The sequence below is a fragment of the Strix aluco genome, chromosome 1, assembly GCF_031877795.1.
Source record: "Strix aluco isolate bStrAlu1 chromosome 1, bStrAlu1.hap1, whole genome shotgun sequence".
Taxonomy (NCBI): Eukaryota; Metazoa; Chordata; class Aves; order Strigiformes; family Strigidae; genus Strix; species Strix aluco.
The window spans coordinates 171657419-171679263 of NC_133931.1; the positions used below are offsets into that span (position 1 = coordinate 171657419).

The 21845-nt window shown below is 41.2% G+C and overlaps 1 protein-coding gene across 6 annotated transcripts in view; it reads left to right on the forward strand.

Annotated features, from left to right (window-relative positions):
• OBSCN (obscurin, cytoskeletal calmodulin and titin-interacting RhoGEF) overlaps window positions 1–21845 on the forward strand; it is a 195739-nt gene that overhangs the window by 74165 nt on the left and 99729 nt on the right. The window contains exons 35-51 of one of the 6 annotated variants that reach the window (XM_074845565.1): window positions 73–339; window positions 1780–2046; window positions 2883–3149; window positions 3764–4027; window positions 4616–4882; window positions 5258–5521; window positions 6435–6701; window positions 7779–8045; window positions 9346–9609; window positions 10366–10632; window positions 11445–11708; window positions 16229–16492; window positions 16828–17091; window positions 17385–17648; window positions 18177–18440; window positions 19852–20115; window positions 21494–21760. In XM_074845565.1, the coding sequence (XP_074701666.1) occupies window positions 73–339; window positions 1780–2046; window positions 2883–3149; window positions 3764–4027; window positions 4616–4882; window positions 5258–5521; window positions 6435–6701; window positions 7779–8045; window positions 9346–9609; window positions 10366–10632; window positions 11445–11708; window positions 16229–16492; window positions 16828–17091; window positions 17385–17648; window positions 18177–18440; window positions 19852–20115; window positions 21494–21760 (4512 nt within the window). The remainder of the gene's footprint in view (window positions 1–72; window positions 340–1779; window positions 2047–2882; window positions 3150–3763; window positions 4028–4615; window positions 4883–5257; window positions 5522–6434; window positions 6702–7778; window positions 8046–9345; window positions 9610–10365; window positions 10633–11444; window positions 11709–16228; window positions 16493–16827; window positions 17092–17384; window positions 17649–18176; window positions 18441–19851; window positions 20116–21493; window positions 21761–21845) is intronic. The other 5 variants (XM_074845521.1, XM_074845530.1, XM_074845537.1 and 2 more) reach the window with 5 other exon arrangements.

The window sequence follows — 21845 nt, forward strand, 5'->3', positions numbered from 1 at the left end:
TCACAGATTACTTGTGATCTGAAAATCCACAATTCTTCTGAAACATCTCAGATGGTTTTTATGTGATTCTAGAGAAGCCCTGCATCTTCACAAAGGAGCTGGTTGATACTGAAGTCACTGAGGGAGAGGATGTGATCCTTCACTGTGAAACCTCCAAATCAGACAGCCCTGTAAAGTGGTGCAAAGATGGGAAGAGCCTTAGGAATTCTTCCAAGCATAACATCAGCCGGTCGGGATTTGAGGCCAAGCTTGTCATTCACAGGGCAGAAGAAAGAGACAGTGGCAGATATGAGTGTGAGGCTGGAGCAGCTAAAAGTAGTGCGGTTATTACTGTCAAGGGTAAGAACATTTGGAGTGATGGTTTGGGTCCTAACTTGTCATCTAACACCGAGGTCAGAGTCATAAATTGAAATAATAAAAATATGAAAATATACTGGAAAGGAACCTCATGTCTTTGCACCACAGTGCAGGAGAGGTTCTCATCAAATCATCCAGAACAGCACCCAGAGAGGTGACAAATGGGAAATAGGAAAATCCTTTATCTTACCTGGTTTTAGCTTTGTGAAAGTTAAGTGCCTAAGCTCTCGAGAAGAAAGCAATGGGTCACTAGAGGACAGTGGGTATCTCTGTAGGAGACCTTCTGAAGCTGTCTCCACTGATGGCCCTCTCCAAGGATGGAGCTCACACTCCCACATTTGTCTGGGTAATTGCTTTAGGCAGCCAAATTCATTGAGAATAATGCGCCCAAAGAGTGTGATAATGCAGGAGGTGCTATCTAAAGGGTTGCTGTCTGAGCTGAAGCAAAAGTTCCCTTCTTAGACACACCAGACTTTAGTGTACTTCCCTGAACGTGTTGGGTAAGCACCAAGTATGTTAAGTACGTGTTGGGTCTGAGCCGTGTCAGAATCGGGCTCATCTACTACCCATGCTATAAAAAGTGTTTAGTGTCCCAAAGTAGAGGTAAAAGTGGGACAGAAGAATAGGCTGTAGTTTTTCAATAGCCACAGGACAACTGCATCACAAATCTGTAGCTGACTTGCATATTCATAAGACAGCGGAAGTCAGGAAGAAATTGGGGTTTTTTCATGATCTGAGGGGAAAACACTTCAGCTGAGGGTTTTTTTTTCCCAGTAAGTGCCTTCCCTACACTAGCTCACCTTAAAGCCTTGAATCCCAGGCAGAAACAGAGCCTGCATAGGAATGTCCACAGGGATCCTTTCACGTACAGCTGTGCTTTCCTCTCTGTGTTTGCTCTGTGCTGTTTTTAAGTCTGTATTCATGTTGGACAAAAATATGTTGTGGGGTTTTTTATAATGAGGAATCAATACTGCCGGTCATAACAGAAAGTGCTTTGCCATTTCTCTGTGTCCTCTGTGTTATGTCCGAGTTGACCTCAGTAAAGTTTTACGGTTTTTGTGCCAGTGGTCCAGCTCTGACCACCCATCTGCAACACTGCAACACATTGTTTGTGTCATTAATAGTGCAGCATCTGCCACTGATGTTAATAATGACAACAGTCATAGCAGCAATGTCTTCAGTAGTACAGATAGTGATTAAAACGAAAATAAGCATATGGTCTCAAAACCTTTTTTTGCTGTTGTAGAGTGCTGGCAGCCAGATGTGAGTTGTCAGAATCTGTCTACTGCTTGCTAGTGCTTTTCCATTCCTGTGGTTTTCTATCTCAATAACGAAGTCTGAAACAAAAAAAAAAAAAAAAACAAAAAGTGTTTTCCAATCTTGTGTGTTTCCTTAAACACTTGCAATATTCTTTTTCTGCAGAAATACCAGTTCTTTTCAAGCAAAAGCTCCAAAATGAAGAAGCTAAAGAAGGAAAACAAGTCAAGCTGACCTGTGAGCTCAGCAAACCTGATATCCCAGTGAAATGGATGAAAGGAGACACCGTTCTCTACGCCAGCGAGAAGTATGAATTTAAGCAGCATGGTACTGTGGCAGAGCTCATTATTCAAGATGTCAAATCGGTGGACTCCGGGGACTATACCTGCAGCACCGGGGAACTGAAAACCACTGCTCGGGTGAAAATAAATGGTAGGCAGAGTTAGATATGTTGCCACGCTTTCTTAATGCATTGCTTTAATAGAGTTTCTATTAAAAAAACCACACAGCACTTTGTGGCAGTGCCATCTACAAATTCATACATAAAATCTAATGGTAAAATTGCATAGTTGTAAGCACCTGTATACATTTCATTCCTGTAATCTCACATTATATGTCTGGGACTTTAAATCTTTAACTTCCCACTGAGCAGAAAATAAATAAGTGCAGAGGGTTCATTTTCTACACCCTAGGTGACATGGCTGTGATTAAGACTGGATTTAGAGATGGAGACCAGGAGTGTTGGAGCACAAGAACATAAAAACATAAGTCCAGTCCCTAGCAAATTGCAGGTGACCACATGATTAATGTTTAGACCCCCAAACTCCCCAAAACATCCTTTTTAAAGGCTCTCAGATGCCGTATGCACTCCCCAAATGCCCTTAAACAAATACAGTACCTTCAGCAGTATAACAAAAGTAGTATGTGCTGGAGCAGAAATCGTGAGAGATACAGGGCATGAATACTGCTTCAGCCCTGCAGCAGCAGGGAATTTGTTAGGGGAGGATGCCCAGAGGACTCTGAAGGGGTCCTTATTAGAGAAACTTCCCCCATACTCCTAGGAAGCCACAGAGAGATGATAACACCTGGGGGAGAGATTTCCTCCTGCTCCCAAGCAGAATCACTTGGATGCCACAGAGCCAAGGGAGGGTCTAGGATGTTCTGCTCATTTGGAAAAGGACTGGTTTTAAGAGGTGACACCTATCATGGGGCACTTGTTGTACAGCAGGTCAAGAGAGCATGTCCTAGTCCCTGGTTCTGTGTTCTAGCTGTGCCTGTCCTTTTTAAACAAACCCTGGAGAATATGGAAATAGAAGAGGGGAAATCTGTCTCCATGCGCTGCGAACTCACAAAAGCTGATGCCACTGTGGTGTGGAAGAAGGGAGAGGCCACACTCCGGGCAAGTGACAAATATGAAATGAAGCAGAAGGGGACAGTGGCAGAGCTGGTGATTCATAATGCAGAGCCAGGAGATGCAGGAAGATACACCTGTGACACTGGAGACCAGCAGACCACAGCCCACGTCAAAATCCATGGTAGGAATAAGACACTTGGTTGTGACGATTTGTTGTTCTTGACGTGGTCCTGCTAGCTCCTGCACATTTATAGTGAACATTCAGAAAAAAAAGGGATCAGTACAAACAAAAGGCAGCTCTGGCTGGGTCCATTATGTTCTCTGTTTTCTAGGACAATAACTCCATGCTAAAACGTAGCAATCAAATATACCTAATAACATGATATCTTTCCTTGCCTCTGAAATAACTGTTCTGCTTTCTGCTCTGGACAGAGGCGCTTGTCTGAGCTCTAAACTGTAAGGTAAGAAGGGCCTCAGTTACACATTTTGTTAAAGAATATGCAGTTCTCTTCTGCACTTTCTCAGCAAGTTTTTCATGTGTCTGTGACCATCAGCATTTGAGCAGCAGAAGGGTAATTACCTTGATATTCTAATTCTTGAGAAATAATTGTTTTGTTTTTATTTCCTCCCAAACTCATGGTGTGCTGTTGTAAATATGAATAGAGTCCTGAAAGTGCAGGTAGGCCAGAGCTTATTAGCTGTGCCAAGAGAATTTATTTTGGTTTTAAGTCCCATATAAGGTCTCCAGTTGGTAATGATGCTCCTAAATTAAAATGAGAATGCTTCATTCCTCAGCTGTCTCTGTGCTCATCAGAGAAGAGCTGAAGAACGTGGAAGCTGTGGAAGGCGGGACAGCCACCCTGCGATGCCAGCTGAGCAGAGAGGCCCCTGTGGAGTGGAGGAAGGGACACACTCTTCTCCGGCCGAGTAACAAGTACAGGATGAGGCAGGAGGGCACAGTGGCTGAGCTGCTGATCCATGACCTGGACCCAAAGGACGCTGGAGACTACACATGTGTAGTGGGGAATCAAAAAACCACAGCAGCCTTATCAGTGAATGGTAAAAAGTCAGAAATAACCCTTGAAACTCTGGAACATTTTTGTCCATCTGTTCCCTCCTCCTTTATGTCCATCTGTTCCCTGCTCCAATATTCCCTTGCAACACCTACCTTTATGTCCTGCTTCTACTTTTTTCATCCTTCCACTTTTCCATGTTGCCATGTCACTTCTTTCCTCCATCCACAATCAGCGTTCATTATGCCCAATGTTGTGTGTGTGTGTTGTGTTGTCTTCTCACCTTTCCTCAGGTGAAGGGTGCTGACATATATGTGTGTTTTCCTGAATTAGTATGGAAACGTAAGATTCCTTGGGATTTTCTGTTAAGGAAAGTTCATCACCTTTAATGATGAGGATGAGTTTGTCGTCTATATGCATGACCCCAATAATGATCAAGCACACTTTGATTCCCACAGAACAATTTACTAGAGATTTTTTTTTACCAGCCACAAAAATAAAAGCAGGATGTGTTTAAGGATAAGGGTGTTGGAATAAGGCTTAGGTAGTCATACGATCAAACATAATTCAGCCTCTGACCAGAGATCTGGGCAGGGCCTTGGGTTGCAATCCCTTTTCATTCTGCATCTCTCAGCCCTGCCAATCCGTTTCAAAAAAGAGTTGAAGAACGAGGAAGCCACCGAGAGCGGGACGGCCACGCTGCAGTGCGAGCTGAGCCAGGCTGTGGACTCAGTCGAGTGGAGGAAGGATGGGAAGGTGCTGATGCCAAATGGCAAATACAAAATGAGACGGGAAGGGCGTTTTGTTGAGCTGGTTATCCAAGACCTAGACTTGACTGATGCTGGGAGCTATACCTGCGTGTGTGGAGACCAGAAGACAACAGCTGCTTTGAGAGTGAATGGTAACCGTTCTACTCGTGTTTCCCATTAAGCCCTAGACTTAATATGTTTAGCAGCATTTGCTGCTCATTTGAAGCTTGGTCAGTGTGATTTCTTAGAGGTTTCATGCTCTCAGCTCTGTGGTACCAAAGAGTCACCCTATTAGAGAATATTCCCTCATGCTTTTTTGCTTTGGGATGGCACAGCTATGTTGTATATTGTTTTATCTAATTTGTTTCTCTCTACTGTAGGAGGTTTTACCCCCCCCTTTCAACTGTATCCACCTAGCAGTAGTGCATTTCTGGTTAAATGTATACACTGGCCCAGTAACTCACAGCAGAGTCCAGTTCATTTTGATCTAGTGCTGATCCCTTCTCTGTTGGTATTGCATCCTTCAGCCTTGCCTATCCTCTTCCAAGAAGAAGTGTTGAACAAGGAAGCTACAGAGGGGGAGGCAGTCACTTTGCATTGTAAACTGAGCAAATCGGCCCCAGTCGAGTGGAGAAAGGGGAATAAGGTCCTCAAGCCAAGTGAAAAATACAAAATAGAGCAGGAAGGTCCCTTTGCAGAGCTGATGATCCGGGATTTGGATTTGGCGGATGCTGGCGATTACAGCTGTGTGTGCGGAGATCAACAGACTACAGCTGCTTTGACAGTAAATGGTAAAAAGAAATTCTCAGCATGTGTCCCAAGTAAACTTCTATAATTCCAAGATCTCTTCCTCTTTTTCTCCTTTTTCACCTGGTCTCTGTATACTTTCTATCCTCCCCCCTTCTGATTTATTTTTCTATCCTGCTTTCCTTCTCTCTCTCTTCTTTCACCTGATGCCCTCTTCATGTGCTGTTTGTCTTCCTAGGTGCTATGTTTGAATGACAAGTGGAGTACAAGTCTCCAACTCAACACAATCTCCCTAGTCCAGCATAGCTGCTTGTTTAAAAGTTTTCACACAGGGACTGATCTAAAAGTGGGAATAATATTTTCTTTTTGTAACCTAGACTGTTACACTTGTTGCTCCTAAGAGGAACAAGTTTTTGCCAAGGACTACCTTAATGAAAAGTAGCTTTTTCATGCTCCTGCCCTTTTTCAGCAATTTTGGCTTAACTCTTTCAAGGCATATACTTTCTCTCCGCAGAAAGCTGACAGCATGTTTGTAACGGCTCTGTTTTAAGGAACTCTACAAAAATGCAGGTAGTGCCATGAATCATGCACTGCTGAACAACTTCTGTTTTTCTCAAGGGAAACAAAATGCTCTGGGTCTCATATTAAAATATGGCCTCCAATTTTCCCCCTTTAAATTTATGGTGTATAAAGTAAAGGGTAGATGGCTTGTCAACTAAGTTTGCAAATAGACAGACTTGCTTCTAAAGCAAGTTTTAAAGTGTGAGGACAAAAAATTGAAGATTAGACTGAAATCTCTTTTGAAATGTTAGAGATTGGAACAAAATCCTGGAGTGTGAAGAAGGTCTTGTGGCTTCAGTGTCATGCAGGTTCAGGGAGATAAGAGAAGAGAGCAAGTAGATGATGGGTCAGGCTTTCTCAGCTTTGATGCTGTGTCCTATCGCATTTACTCTGCAGTCCTGCCCGCTCTTTTCACCAAAGAACTGACAGATGAAGAAGCCACAGAAGGTAAAAGTGCCTCTCTGCACTGTGAGCTGAATAAGGCTGCTGCTAACGTGGAGTGGAAGAAGGGATTCAAGACCCTCAAATCAAGCGACAAATACAAAATGAAACGCGAAGGTGTTGTTGCTGAGCTTATAATCCAAAATCTAGACACGACGGATGCTGGAACTTATTCCTGTGTGTGCGGAGACCAGCAGACTATGGCAGTTTTAACAGTACATGGTAAAACAAACAAAACGAGACATGTACTAAAAGTAACTATCCTGTTTTCACTGTTCATTTGGAGAGGTACCTGGTTACCCTACCATCTCCTTCCTTCTGCCAGACCCTTATTCACAGCTCACTGATGCTAGTGAAGTGTTCCCACTGATGTCAGTGCAGCCGGGGTCCGTGGCACAAGGCAGGTGTCAGTGTACAAGCTCAGAGTGTAGGCGACCAGGGTTGCTGCTACTGTTTTAATTAGGGTCCATCATTTTGTTTTTCCCTTGAAAGTTCCTTTATTGGTCTCCCCATTATGCTCAAGCCCATTAAAATATGTTGCCTCAAAGGGATTATGACTTAGGGATTTTAAGGTTTCGTAAAATTCCTAAAGGTTAGGTTATTCCCTGGAATCTTATTCCCATACTCCATTCCTGGGACAACAAGGTGCTTTCATACATACAGGCCAGTTGTCATTGCGTTGAGTTACTGTCCTGTCTAAAGCAAGCCCAAACCTTCTAAGGGATAAAACCATTCTCAGGGAGAACTTTGATTTTTACTGCAACTGACATGTTTGAAAGGATATGTCAGTTCAGGTGAAAATGCTTGTTTTCCCACCATGTATGGAAATGAAATTATTCATTTCAAACTGACATCTAGAATGAAACTCCAGTGTTTCATTTTTTTAATGTACAATGTCTTTTTGTTCTCTTAAGTATGTGAAAACATAGCAAACATCTTCCCATTATAGTTTAAAAAGTCACATAAGAAAACCAATTTTTTTTTTTCAGAAATTTCAAATTAGTATCTATTCTTTTTGCTTGAAATTTCACAGGAAAAAATCGGGTTTTCTACTTCTATTTGTATCTATTTGTGACTCTGAGTACATGTAAAATACCTCTATGGATCACTGCAAGCATTGAATCCTTTCCTGGTGATGACATTTCTTTCCTCATACTGATTCATGGATACTGCTCAGAATCTATGTTTTTGTATTGATAAATCAATTCCAGATAAAAGGGAAATGGAAAATTACACAACACTGTTTAATTTTAACTCTTTGGAGCATTACATCTCACTGCTCGTATTGCTATCCTTCAGCTTTACCTGCATTTTTCAAAGAAGGATTGAAGAACAGAGAAGCCACAGATGGTGCAACAGCCACTCTGCACTGCGAGCTGAGCAAGGTCGGTGTCCTGGTGGAGTGGAAAAAAGGGGACAAGACACTCAAACCGAGTGATAAGTATAGGATGAGACAAGAAGATACTGCTGCAGAGCTGTTGATCCGAGATCTGGAGGTGGAAGATACAGGAGAGTATACCTGTGTGTGTGGAGACCAGAAGACCTCGGCTGTCTTGACAGTCCATGGTAAAAAGCCATTCTCTGCTATCATAGCGGTACCTCAAGAAGATCCCTTTTCTCTGAGAGGTTCCTTTCCTACTTGCTTTGATGTTTTGATTCTGCAGAATTTTCTTGGTTGTCTGGCTGAGTTTCATCCCATCTCCCACTGTCTGTTAGTTTGAAACTGATGGCTTTATAGCAAAGTAGAGCTGTGAGAATTTCTCTTCTTAGTCTTCACTTTAAAAAGTGAAAAAGGTACCTGTATGTAAGGTCAAGAGTGAGCAGACCTCTAGCAGCAAGGTTATTCTCAGATGGTTTGTCCTTGTGTCTCTATGACGTCAGTGGATTTCGGTCCTTAACTTGAAGGATAGTTGTTTAAAAATGCTGAACTCAGTGAGAGGTTTTTCCATTCAGGAATAAATGACTGTCCTCCTCTTTTGTGATATATTCTGCTGAGGAAATGGTAATTTCCAAAAAAATATCTCCAAACCATTATTCCACAGGCCCTAATTTAGGGAGTAGTGAGACAGATTTTGTTCCTGTCTCTGCCACGGTGAATAGCGACGAGTTTTGGTTGCCCCTCCAGAAGCAGCAGTTCACATACAGTTCCAATAGATTAAAGAATAGTTTTTATTTGAGATATATCTTAAGGATAAGATGCTTCTAAGGACACGGACAAAACAACGGAGGCAAAACTCTTTTCTCTCAGATTTTCTGCATGCTTTTACTCCCTCTTCTTTCTCCCAGCTGGAAGTACCTCTGTTCCTCCCCTCCTCTGAGCTGGCACTTTCTTCCCTGTGCAAGTCACTTCCTTTTTACTATAGTGGCACACCACAAGGCAACTTGTTGAATGCTGCTAAAAAAGCCCTGTATTCTTGATATTAGAGCCATTATGACCTTGGCAATTGTGGTTTAAAGGTGCACCTGAAGTTATATTACTGATTTTTTTTCTGAACCAGAAAAATTATGGTGTCAGGAAAGGCAGAGGTCTCCAGCTAGCAGTGATGTCACCTGGAGAGATGACTTTCAATCAAAATTCAGGTCATCAGTGTTCAAGGTAGATGATTTCAGACTGAAAGAGGTAGAGAGGACTACTGGAGTCAGCTGGGAAGTGGTGAGCATGCTGCATAAGTCAGTGTTAGAAGCAGGTCATGGTGGCAATTATCCCTGCGAGATCCTTCAGTAGTTTTCTAACAGATCCAGTTTTCAAGACTATATAATTTGTTTTCCTCTAATAGGGAACGACTAGCCTCAGGACCTAGTCCTAAGTTCCTCAAGGTCTGGTTAATGGTTTTGATGTCCTCTCTGTTTATATTACATCCCATAGCTTTGCCTGCACTGTTCAAAAAAGAACTTGTCAATATGGAAGCCACAGAAAACGGGACGGCTGTTCTGCAGTGTGAGCTAACTAAACCCACCCCGGTGGAGTGGAGGAAAGGGCAAAAAGTGCTCAATCCTAGTGACAAGTACAAAATGAGACTGAAGGATACCATCGCTGAGCTGACAGTCCATAGCCTGGAGGAACAAGATGCAGGCGTTTACACATGCGTGTGCGGAGACAAGATGACTACTGCATCCCTGACAGTGCATGGTAAAATACATAAGTTTAATAGGGATTTTCTCCTTTGTCATCTGTGATCTCATGTAGGATCACAAACTTGTCTTGATCCCATCTATTATTTTAAATTGGTATGACAGCTGTATCAACCACTGGGAATATTTTTTACTGAAAGTCCTTCTCTTAAGACTGAGAAATAGTACCATACAGTCTTTTTTGCCCTGTTCTTTCATGTTAATGGAGTCTGGAAGCAGATAATGAAGACCTCAGTGAAGTCATAAATAGCATTTTCAGTATTTCCATTAATTAATTTCTCTGGGCATATCACTGAGATTTCACTTGTTTTACTTGTTTTCTTGAATGGAATTGAAACGTGCTGTGTTATGATAACAACTAGGAAAGGCAGGTGACAATGATACACTGCAGCCTGGAATTTTAAATAACATAGTGTTCATCTAAATTGTTCATCTGATCTTAAGATAGAGCTGTGCATAGTTCCTTGAAATCTTGGGATCAGCTTTCTCTTGTTATGTCTTAAAATGCCTTTAAATCATACCTTCCAGCACTGAAATTATAGTTTTACAACACTGATTTCCAAATCAGTTGTGACATGCTGGATGTGGTGTGTTGCAAAGCACAAAGCAGAGATGCCCCCGTAATCTTCTTTTGCCTCTCAGGTACTGTATATTCTAGAACTTTTGGAGATTAAAGGGTTTTAATCCAGTGGAGCAGTCAAGATTCAGTATTTCTTCCATTTTAAAGTGGTCTCTTTTCATCTGTGGTCTTCAGCCCTTCCTCCGCATTTTAAAAAAGAGTTGAAGAATGTGGAAGCCACAGAAAATGGCACAGCCACTTTCTGCTGTGAACTGAACAAGCCTGCAGCTGCCGTGGAATGGAGAAAAGGAGACAGAGCCCTGGAGACAAATGAAAAGTTCGCTATGAGATGCGAGGGCACAACTGCTGAGCTGGTGATCCGTGATTTAGATCTGGCAGATGCTGGAGATTACACATGTTGTTATGGAGATCAGAAAACTACTGCTGCACTAAAAGTGAATGGTAAAAAAAAAAAAAAAAATTCAAATTAAGGGGATTATTTTCAAGCAGTTGTTGTTTAAGAATATGATAGTATCAGCTTTGAAATTGCAGCCCCGTTTCTGATAATTTTAGCAATATGTGGTTGGCATGGGCATAAATATTTGAATACACTGGTCAGTATCAGGCAGTCATCAGGTGTTCGTTGCAAATATTTCAGATATTCATCTTGGTTCCAACTTACTACTTTGATGCTCATGTTCAGTACAAGTTGCTAAAAAAGGAAAATCATTATTGTAATGTTAGTTGGAAAGACATTTCAATCCTAAAGTTAAGAATATTACAATTTGATTATGAGCTATTTTTGATATAGTCTTAGTGTGTCAGAATAATTTGACAGTCAAGTTCTGCTAGACCATTATCTGAGAAGAGATCTCACAGGAAAGTGAGATTGATGACTCAGATATAGTTTCATTTATCAACTTTTTCAGTAATAATTTGCATTGTGATAGAACTTATACACTCAAGCTGGGCTTTATTTTCCCTTTTGCCAGGCAATACCCAAAGTAAGGTAGGGCTCAGTCTGGCAGAGTCTGAAGTTGAGACTGGTGTGGTTCTCCATTTCATGCCATGGACCATACTGTAAAAAAAGCTCTGACTTATGAACAATGTGTTCTCCAACTTTCCAAATCACCGTCATACATTCCCCAGAGTGGTTATCAATCCTATTTGATTAGGGAAGGCTTTGCTTGCTGCAGGTGGTTGACAGACCACAGATAAATAGTTACTTGGATAGCTGTCACGGTCATACATTCTGCTCATTTTGAACTCCTCAGCCTTGCCGGCACACTTCAAGAAAGAGATGAAGAATGAAGAAGCCACAGAAGGTGGAACAGTCATGCTGCAATGTGAGCTATCTAGGTCTGCCTCTGTGGAGTGGAAAAAGAAACACAAAGTGCTCAGATCAAGTGAAAAATATACTATGAGACAGGAAGGTACTACTGCACAACTGCTGATCCATGCTTTAGAAGTCAAGGATGCTGGGGAGTATACCTGTGTGTGTGGAGGTGAGAAGACTACGGCAGCACTGACAGTGCGTGGTAAGAAAACAGAAATAATTTTTTGTGTGATGTGTCTCCTGTCTCCTCTGGAAGCCTCAGTACTGACACACAATGAGTTCTTTCTCTAATCTTGCCATCGTTAATTCTGTCAGTAATGGATTTTCCCTTTTTTATAGTGATTTTTTATCTAATTCCAACTAGAATTGTAGTTCCGTTGATTACACTAACGGTTTCCCTCTTTTCTTCTCCTTGCTCTTGTGGTGCACAGCTATACTGCTTTGCACCACACTGAAGGCTGAAGCATGACACACGTTTACATTTTTTGTTCTGTTTTACTTACTTTGGACTTGAGCATAGAGAGATGGGTAGCAGGAACATTCATCCTAAGAGAGATCTTAGATTTCAAGTTACATTAGGATTTGACAGATAACATTAGATAATGCAAACAAAACGTGATTCAGTTCAACTTTTCTATATAATTCTGACTCAAGGGTCATGTAGATTTATGTTCTGGTATTGTAGAATACTCAGCACTATAGTGTGAGAGTACTTCACAGTCCTCAGTCAAATTCATCTGCAAACTTTCCTTGGAAGAGAGGGAAACTTTATTTCCACTATTAACATAGGACAGTAGGAAGTTGTTTCAGCCGTCTTTCTCACCTGAAATGTCAGTAGGTCAATGAGTCCATTTCTTTACTTTACAACTAATACACCAAGTATGGCTTCAGTCTTGAACTTCCAATTTAACCATGGAAAAAAGAATTGGAAAGGACCTTGACAGGTCACCTAGTCCATCCTTGAGCCCCAATTCACCCACACCCCTACCTAGCCTCACTCTAGTGAGGAAGAATTTGCAGTTCCCCTGGACATTCATTCCTCTGCTTAGCCATCAATACTGCCAGAAAGTTCTTCCTAATTTCAACGAAAGTCTCTCAAGCTGGCTTAGTCATTACTTCTCATCCTATATCCTGTAGAGATGGAGAAATATTTGCTATTTTCCTTTCTGTGAAAGATTTGAAAACTTGTATCATGTCTCCTTTTTGTCTTCTCTTCTGGACTAAGCACCTTCAATCCTTTCACTCTTTCTTCATAGGTCATGTTTTCTAGACTTCAGCTCATCTTTGTTGCTTTCTGGACCATCTTCTGTTAATCCACATCTTTCTAGAAGTGTGGTGGCCAAAAGCAGACTACAGTGCGCCATCTGAGCCTTTGCCAGACGGGAGTAGGATGGAAGGACTTCGTGTTTCTTGCATATGACACTTAATTTTATATATCCCTATTATGATGTTTGCTTTATTCACATCAGAATTGCATTTTTTGACTTGCATTTGCTCCATAATCTCCTGTAACCCCAAATCTCTCTCTGCAGATCTGCTGCCTGTTATTCCCAATCTTATATTTATGTTGTTGATTGTTCCTAAATATAGTATTTTGCATCTGCTTTTGATGAACTGTAGCCTATTTTTTTCACCACTGCTTCATCAAGATCTTCTGTATCCTAATCCTGTTTAACAAAGTGCTTTTGGCTTCCCTCCCTTTCCATCTTGAGATCATCTGCAAAGTTAATGAGAACTCTGCATTTCATTGTTCAAGTCACTCAAGAAAATGCTGAATAATACTGGACTGCGGAGTACTGAGGAACTCTGCTCAACTCATTGTCTCATTGTGAGTGTAAATCACAGTTGAATTATCTTTTGACCGTGGTTTTCAAATTAGTAGTGCTTCCTACTGTAGTTCCACCTAAACCAAAATTAAAGAGCTTTACTAAAATCAAAGTATACAGAACATACAGTGTCTCCTTATCAGTGAAGCTTATTAACCTATGTCAAGAAAAATTACACTGGGCCACTGATTCATGAAGAGAAAAGCTCTTGGCAAGTCCAAGTGTATCGCTACAATATTTTTCAGAGAATTAAAGTTAGGCTGAAATGGCCACAATACCTTGAATCATGTCTCTGTCTCCCACCTCTTCCTGTTTTTCCAAGACAAGCACTGTGAACAGGATTCAGCTTGTAGATCAAGACTGGTGAGTGTTCCTAAATTCCGCATGCTGTCAGTGGAGCTCTAGTCAACACAGTCAATGGAGACATCCAATTCACCTCTATAGTGGACATTTACGTTTGGTCAGAAGGTAGCTCCATTGGCATTGGCTTTCTTGACTGTCCTGGGAGCTTAGACTCTTGGTTTACGTGGTAAGAACTAAACGTGTGTATTTCAGCCTGTGAGAACTTTTCCACCTCTGAGTTTCCATTCCTTTTATATTTGTGGAACACCACCCATTCTCTGATTTCTCCAGTGTAACTGTTAATGTCTGATACTGGTTGAGCCTATACCTTAAGCATTCCAGGACAAATTATTTAATGACACCAAGGTGCTTTGAGAATATTTGGTTTATTCAAATATTCTCTAATCCTTTTTTTCCTTATTCTAGCCAGAATTCTTATTACTTTCTTAGCTATTATTAACCTTTAATATTAAAGAAGAAAAAGGAATTAAACACTTCAGCTTTCCCCATGTCACTCACCATCAACTTACATTCCTGAAAGAGAGGTAGACCAACCTCTCCCTTGTTGTTTTTCTTCCTTCTAAACTACTTACAGAATGTAATTTTATTATTTCTGTTTCTTTCTAGTTCAGGCTGGCCAGATTTCTTGGGATTTGCATGCTAAAATTCTGATACAGCAAAGAGCCACAAGTTGAACTGTGAGCAGAGGACATGGAAAGCTCCTGCAGTAGTGATCTTGCCGCCCAGTTGCTGCATAAAACTACCTACAGAATTCAGCTGTGTCTGGAGACGTTTGATATCAGCATCATTTTGCAGATTACCTTTCAGCTCCTCTTTCATGTTGGTCTCTTTGTCAATGAGGTGACGGAGTCCAGGAATGGGGAACTGCCTTCTTGATACATGCAGGGAACCTGGCTTTTCTGGTTTTGCCTCTGCATTCTGTAGTATTTCGTTTGCATCCACCATTTTACAGGTCTCTTGAGTTTCAGGACATTGAAGAATTTGTGATATAGTCTGACTCTTCTTGACGATCCTTGGAGTGAGGTAGTCTGTGTAATTATGCCCTTAATATTGTATCTTTGAGGAGTTTTCCACTCTCTTAAACTACCTCATTCATTAAGTTTGCTCCTGTTTGATCACAAGTACCAATTCTTGAATTATTGAAGCTTGCTTTCTTGTTGCCCACAGAATTTCCTTTTGCTCTTCTCCATCATTACTGGTCCTAAAATCCATGAGCTTCTGATTCATAACTGGTATCTGCTCAATTATCCTCCACATCTGTATTCTCAAATATTTATTTCTTGTTGGTTAGATTCAGGACTTGTCTTCTTCTGTTCTTTTGTATATATTCTATATCCAAAAGTGATCTTCACCCCATTCCAAAGACTTAGCAGACGTTGTCCCATCCTACTGCTCCCACAGTGTATATTACCATGTTACCATCCAGTCTCAATGATTCTGTTGGTTGTTCCAAAAGGGACAGGGTGTTAGGATGCACCTGAACTTCATGTGAGGGTCTTATAGCAGATTTCCTCAAGGGAGACATCATCTTTCTTTTTCCATTTTATTGTTACCCAAGTGCTTTCAAGAGGTCTCTCTGATTCTGCTCTTCAGCCTCACTCTAGCTCTCAGTCTAGGTCTGTAGGCATCCTTAACATGTAAGGTAAAGCCTTTTTTTTTCTTTAGCTTTTTTCCCTGATCGTTGTGTAACCTGCTTTATTACTTTTCCTGGGCTGAATTACACTGAGAAAATTACAATTTTGACCATACATGAAGTTTTCCCATTCCTGCTGTTTATTCTCTATATATCTCTAAACCAACCAGCAAATTTACCCATTGTTTGAGACCCTTTTGTGGTTATGATACAAATTAATATCTTCCTTCTGTGAGATGATCCTCATGTCAATAAGTAGGCATGGATAGATACTGGTAAATATCAAGTTTTAGTTTTTTGGTGACTGTCTTAGTTTAATCCCAGTCATCAACTAAGCACCACACAGTCGCTTTCTCACTCTCCCCACCCAGTGGCATGGGGGAGAGAATTTGAAAAAAAAGTAAAACTCGTGGTTTGAGATAAAAACAGTTTAATAGGACAGAAAAGGAAGAAAATAATAATAATAATAATAATAATAAAATAATAATTTAGAATATACAAAGTAAGTGATGCACAACGCAATTGCTCACAGCTCACTGACCGATGCCCAGTCAGTTCCTGAGCAGTGGTCCCTGGCCAGCTTTCCCTCCATTTTATGTATTGGGCATGATGTCATATGGTATGGAATATCCCTTTAGCCATTTTGGGTCAGCTGTTCCAGCTGTGTCCCCTCCCAACTTCTTGTGCCACTCCAGCCTTCTCATTGGCAGGGTGTGAGAAGCTGAAAAGTCCTTAAGTAGTGTTTAAAACATCAGTGTGTTATCAACATTATTCTCATACTAAATCTAAAACACACCACTATACCAGCTACTAGGAAGAAAATTAACTCTATCCCAGCTGAAACCAGGACAGTGGCCAAGAACTGCATATCATGAAAATGTTTGCTCCTTTGTTTCTCAGCCCTTCCTGCTCTCTTCAAGGAAGAGTTAAGAAATGAGAAAGCCACAGAGGGTGAAGTAGTGACTCTGCGCTGTGAGCTGACCAAGGCCGCTTCAGTGGAGTGGAAAAAGGGACACACAGTACTCAAACCTAGCGAGAAATACAAGATGAGACAGAAGGATGTCACTGCAGAACTGGTGATCCATAATCTAAATGAGAATGATGCTGGTGATTATACCTGTGTGTGTGGGGATGAGCAGTCCACAGCTTCCTTAGCAGTACATGGTAATAACCAATTTTATCTAGATGTCCTTATTATCGAGCTTATGGTTTGAATTAATTTTTCCTTCATGTTTGTTGTTATCTCTGCATAGTTCCTCTGAGTCTGGCTTTGCATGTCATAGTCATGAGAATTAATTTGTATTTTGTGATTTAAGGGAAAACCTTCATCTCATTTCCTAACACAAAGTGGTTTTAGGACCTGATCCCTAAAATAGACATGAAATCAGGCCCGAAGACAACTCCGCACTGGTGACCTCGCCTTTCCTTCCCCCACCCCTGGCATTCACCAGGAGGCTGTTTGCTGCTCCATTTTAACCCTCTGTCCATTGCATCCTCAGCACTGCCTGCACGCATCAAGGAGAGCCTGAAGGATGAGGAGGTCACAGAAGGTCAAGCAGCCACTCTGTGCTGTGAGCTGACCAAAGTTGCTCAAGTAGAGTGGAAAAAGGGAAGCAGTTTGCTCAAAATCAGCGACAAATACAAAATGAGACAGGAAGGCACAATTATGAAGCTGCTTATCCGTGACGTAGAATTGAAAGATGCTGGAGAATACACTTGTGTGTGTGGAGAACAGGAGACAACAGCTGCCTTGATAGTGCATGGTAAAAAACATGCATATATCTGTATTATTGTGTTTTTCTCTACCAGCTATTGATTGTGTGTTCACCTGTGGCTGAATTTGTATCTCTAAATTTGTAAGATGTCTCTAAGACCTGGTTGCATCCAGGCTGCTTTTTTGTTTCTGTCTATTGGTTTGTCCATTGTTCCAGAATTATGAGGAAAGAAAACTCTTTCCACTTTAATATGTTCTCTGCTTCTGTACCACCCCATCCTTCCCATCACCTGTGTGTCATGTGTCATTTTTAATGTCCTCTGTCTGTTTTGTGACCTTCAGCTCTGCCTGCACTTTTCAAAGAAGAACTGAAGGATCTTCAAGCCATGGAAAGCCAAACAGCCACTCTGTACTGTGAACTGACCAAGGCTGCAGCTGTGTCATGGAAGAAAGGAAACAAAATACTCAGGGCAAATGAAAAATACATCATGCGGCAGGATAATGCCCTTGTTGAGCTGGAAATTTGTGATCTAGAGCTGCAGGATGCAGGAGATTACACCTGTGTGTGTGGAGACCAACACACCATGGCTTCTCTGACAGTGAATGGTAAATTCATCTTGCAGATGACTGTTCATTTTTTGTTTCTCTGAAACATCCTGCTGCTGTACGAAGTGTTCACAAGCATCTTTTTCCTAGGAACTAGTTTGAGTTCAGGAAAGGAGAACTTCTTGTTCTGACATTTAATTTTGCTCTGATATTCCTGAAAACGGAGATGGGATGAGTATTTCTCCATGCAGTCAAACTGCTATGTTGTAAATTTAAGGAAACAGTGCCTAGGAAATGCTCCTGTTAGACCAGCTGAGATGTCCTGCCCCCATGGAGGGTGGACTTGCAATAAATTCTTTAGATTGCCTCTTAAATCCATCCATCCTGTTGTACTTCAACCTGTCAGCTCAGCACTTCTTCTCTTACTGTCACTGCTGGATTTAGTTTTCCAGATCATCACAGTGATAACCTCAATGGCCAAAGACCCTGACTTGGTCAGATTTGAACTTCTGTTGAGAGTTCATGATGCTGATCACAAATGCGGAGGTCTTAGTTTAAATATGCTATCTATTGACTTTCCATTCCCAGCCCTGCCGGTGCTTTTCAAGAAAGAACTGAAGAATGAAGAAGTCCAAGAAGGAGCATCAGTCTCTCTGTATTGTGAATTAACCAAAGCAGCTCCAGTTCAGTGGGAAATAGGGTCCAAACTGCTCAAAGCAAGTGACAAATATCAAATGAGACAGCATGGCACCACTGCAGAGCTGGTCATTCATGACCTAGACATAAAAGATGCTGGAGATTACACCTGTGTGTGTGGTGACCAGAAGACAACAGCAACCTTAACAGTTCATGGTAAAAAGACCTTAATAAAATTGATAAATAGCTCTATAGATAGACATCAGTCTGAAATTCAACTGTTTCTGCCATGGGTCAGTAACTTGTGTTTGTTTTCATCCCTTTCTCTTCCTTCATTCTATGTATAACTCATTTTTTACTGAGAAAGAATAGCTCAGGGCAAATTTTTGGGTCATTATTAATCTGCCCCCCTTTAAAGGGAGAAAATTAGATGTTTATTTCTGTCCAAGTCTCTTCTTCTTGGACATAGACATTTTCCAGCTCTTTTCCTCTCCTCATCCCCATGGTTCACTTCAGCCAACCACAGTTTTCTCCAAAACACACATGTATGGTCTGTCAGGCCCTTTGCTCTCCAAGCACTGTTCAAAGGAGAAGTGAGGGTTGGGGCAGCAGAAGGAGGAGGAGATGCCGTCTGCTGGGTGACCTGGCCATGGCTACTCCTGGGGTACCAGATTCTTCAAGCAAGTCAGACATGCAGAATGAGATACGATAGCATTTCAGAACTTGTTACCCTTAACCTAGGTTTAAAGGATGCAGGGATCTATACCTCTGTGTGTGGGGATCAAGACTACCTTGACAATTAGGTATTAAAAAAACCCCAACAACAGAGTTTATACTCTTCTTTATCCTACTAGCTCCCAATAAACCAATCCAGAAATAAACCCTTGTGTTACATTAATAATCTCATTACCTTATGTTTTGCTCTCCTCTCACTAATGAGTATCCATTTTAATGGCATTTCAGCCCTTGTCTCTGAGGAACTTAACTGGTCAAAGAGACCCAGTTATGTCCCTTCCAGCTTTTTCCCAAGAACTTCTGACTCTCCTCAGGCTTTGCTGAGACATGGACTTTTTCTGAGACATTTGAGGAGTACTGTTTGTATTCCGTACCTGCTTACAGTAGTTGTGCACAAGGCACGTTTGTGGTTAAATATTAATAATTAGTTTTCCTGTAGGTTATTCTGTCTTTTGGTTATGATTTCCAAAATGGGCAATAGTAAGAATCTAAAATTCTTATTGCATATAATGGCCCTTCAAACTTCAATTTAATACTAGAAGTAGTTTTATTTTGAAATATGGCTGCTTTCATGTAGATGGGGCTATAAGTTTTTAGTAAAAACAAAACAGAAAATAAGAATACCAGCCTCCAACAAATCATACCTGTGTAGGTAAAATAATACTGTGTCCAGCAGTGTTATTTGTGAGTGCTGTTGACTCAAGATCCTTCTGTATTGTTCTTTCACCATGAAAAACAACAGAGTTTTTGAACTTGGGTATAGCTAGGCATGTATATAATAGGCTGAAAAAAGAAGGCATGAGGGGAAATAATCCAAGCATGAAAAAAAAAAAAAAATTAGGATTTTAATTCTGGTTTTCTGATGACCATTTGTCCATGTTGCATCCTTCAGCTTTGCCGCCACTCTTTACAGAAGAGCTAAAGAACAAGGAAGCAGAAGAAGGTGGAGAGGTGGTACTGCACTGTGAGCTCACCAAGGCTGCTCAGGTGGAATGGCAGAAGGACCACAGGATTCTCAAAGAGAGTGACAAATACAAAATGAGGCAGGAAGGGACCAAGGCAGAGCTGGTGATTCATGAAATAGCTGAGGAGGATGCAGGAGACTACACTTGTGTGTGTGGAGAACAGCAGACTACAGCTGTCTTAACAGTACAGGGTAAAATCTATCTTGACCTTCTATTTCCTAACTGCAGACCTCTGTCCTCTACTATCAGGTGTTCAATTTTCCATGTCTGTTCAACCTTATTGACTGAAGTTCCATTCATTTGAAAGTGTGCCCTGCTTGATGACTTGCAAGCTGTGTATATTGGAAAATACCAGCCTACATTTTTCTGTGCCATCCTTTTGTCTTTTCCTTCCCTTAAACACCAACCTGCTATCCTTTCATCTTTTCCTTCTGGCATTCCTTTCCTAGCATATAAACCCACTATTCTTTTGTCTTTCCTTTCCTGCATTTATTCTCTAAAACACAAATCTTCTTATTCTTTGCCGTTTCTTTCTGGCATTCTCAATACCCACGATTTTGATGTAGTATGGGGTATAAAAAGCAGCATCCAGAATGAAGATGTGTTAGTTATAATTTCTTCTGTACGGAGTTATGTTTATATTGGGTTTTGTGCCCACAACCTCTGTCCTAATGTACAAAGACAGATTTGCATTGGGAGACTGATTTTTCTAAGCAGGAAAGAATAAATTTTTTATGTGACCTCCTTCTGATCTTATTTTGTTGTAAGAACCAGTTGCTGTGCAAACAAAACTGGTGTTCCAGCTTAACACTGCTGGAGATGGGAAATGTGCCAAATCAAGGAGGCTAAACCTGGTTTCTGGACTGGATATTTTAACTTAGCTACATTAGTATGGAGTGAGACACTAAGTTTGAGATCTGAGATATCCAACCTTGTCAAACAGGTGGAATATCCCATTATCCCACCTAGTTGATAGAGGGACATAGGTGAAGGTCACCAAACTTATTTCAAGGACACAACTTGCAATGGGTACTAGAATTATCTTAAGTGGGGAAAATACGTTCTGAGACAAGAAGACAGACTGGGATTCAGCATTGGGAGATTTTCTTTGGAGTCAAGAAAAATCTGTGAGCCCTGGCTGCATCTTTTCAAGGGTATCTCAAGGAAGAAAGAACGATGATGAGTAAGGAGCTGTGCCAACACTCAGCTCAGTAGGGCTGTTCTGTAAGTAGAAAAGGGAGTACAAAGGCATAAGTTCTGTGGAAGACACCAACACACGTGTAAACTAAGGAGCTCAGAGATTATATTCTTAGTTTTTCTTACGTAGAAACTGGTAGAAAGCAGGTGTAAGTCTCCTGAGGACAGTGCAATTTTGCTAGTAGGAAGCCAGCATAAAACCAAAAGGATTAGGGTATATGTTCCCACTAGGTTGTTTTTATTTCTCTTTTCTCTCTCTGTTGTTGATGCTCACCCTTCCATAACCTTTACATCTTTCCCCTGTCACTTCCTACTCTCACTCATCCCTGGAGATATCCTCAGTTTGTAATAGTTTTTACCTGCATTCTTCAGCTGTGCCTCCATTTTTCCAAGAAGAAATGACCAGCAAGGAAGCAGTAGAAGGTGGAATGGCCACTTTGCACTGTGAGCTCAGCAAGGCATCTGCCCATGTTCAGTGGAAGAAGGGCCATCGTGTCCTCACCTCGGACAAGAAGTACAGCAGGAGACAGGAAGGCTGTATTGTGGAGTTGGTAGTTCACGATTTAGACTTGAATGATGCTGGAGATTATACCTGTGTGTGTGGAGACAAGACCACCACAGCTGCCTTAACAGTGCATGGTAAAGTAATCCTTTGGACTAAGGTCCTCCAAACCTTAGACCTGTCCAAGTCTCTATTGCTATGGTCTGTTTTCATTCCCTTTCT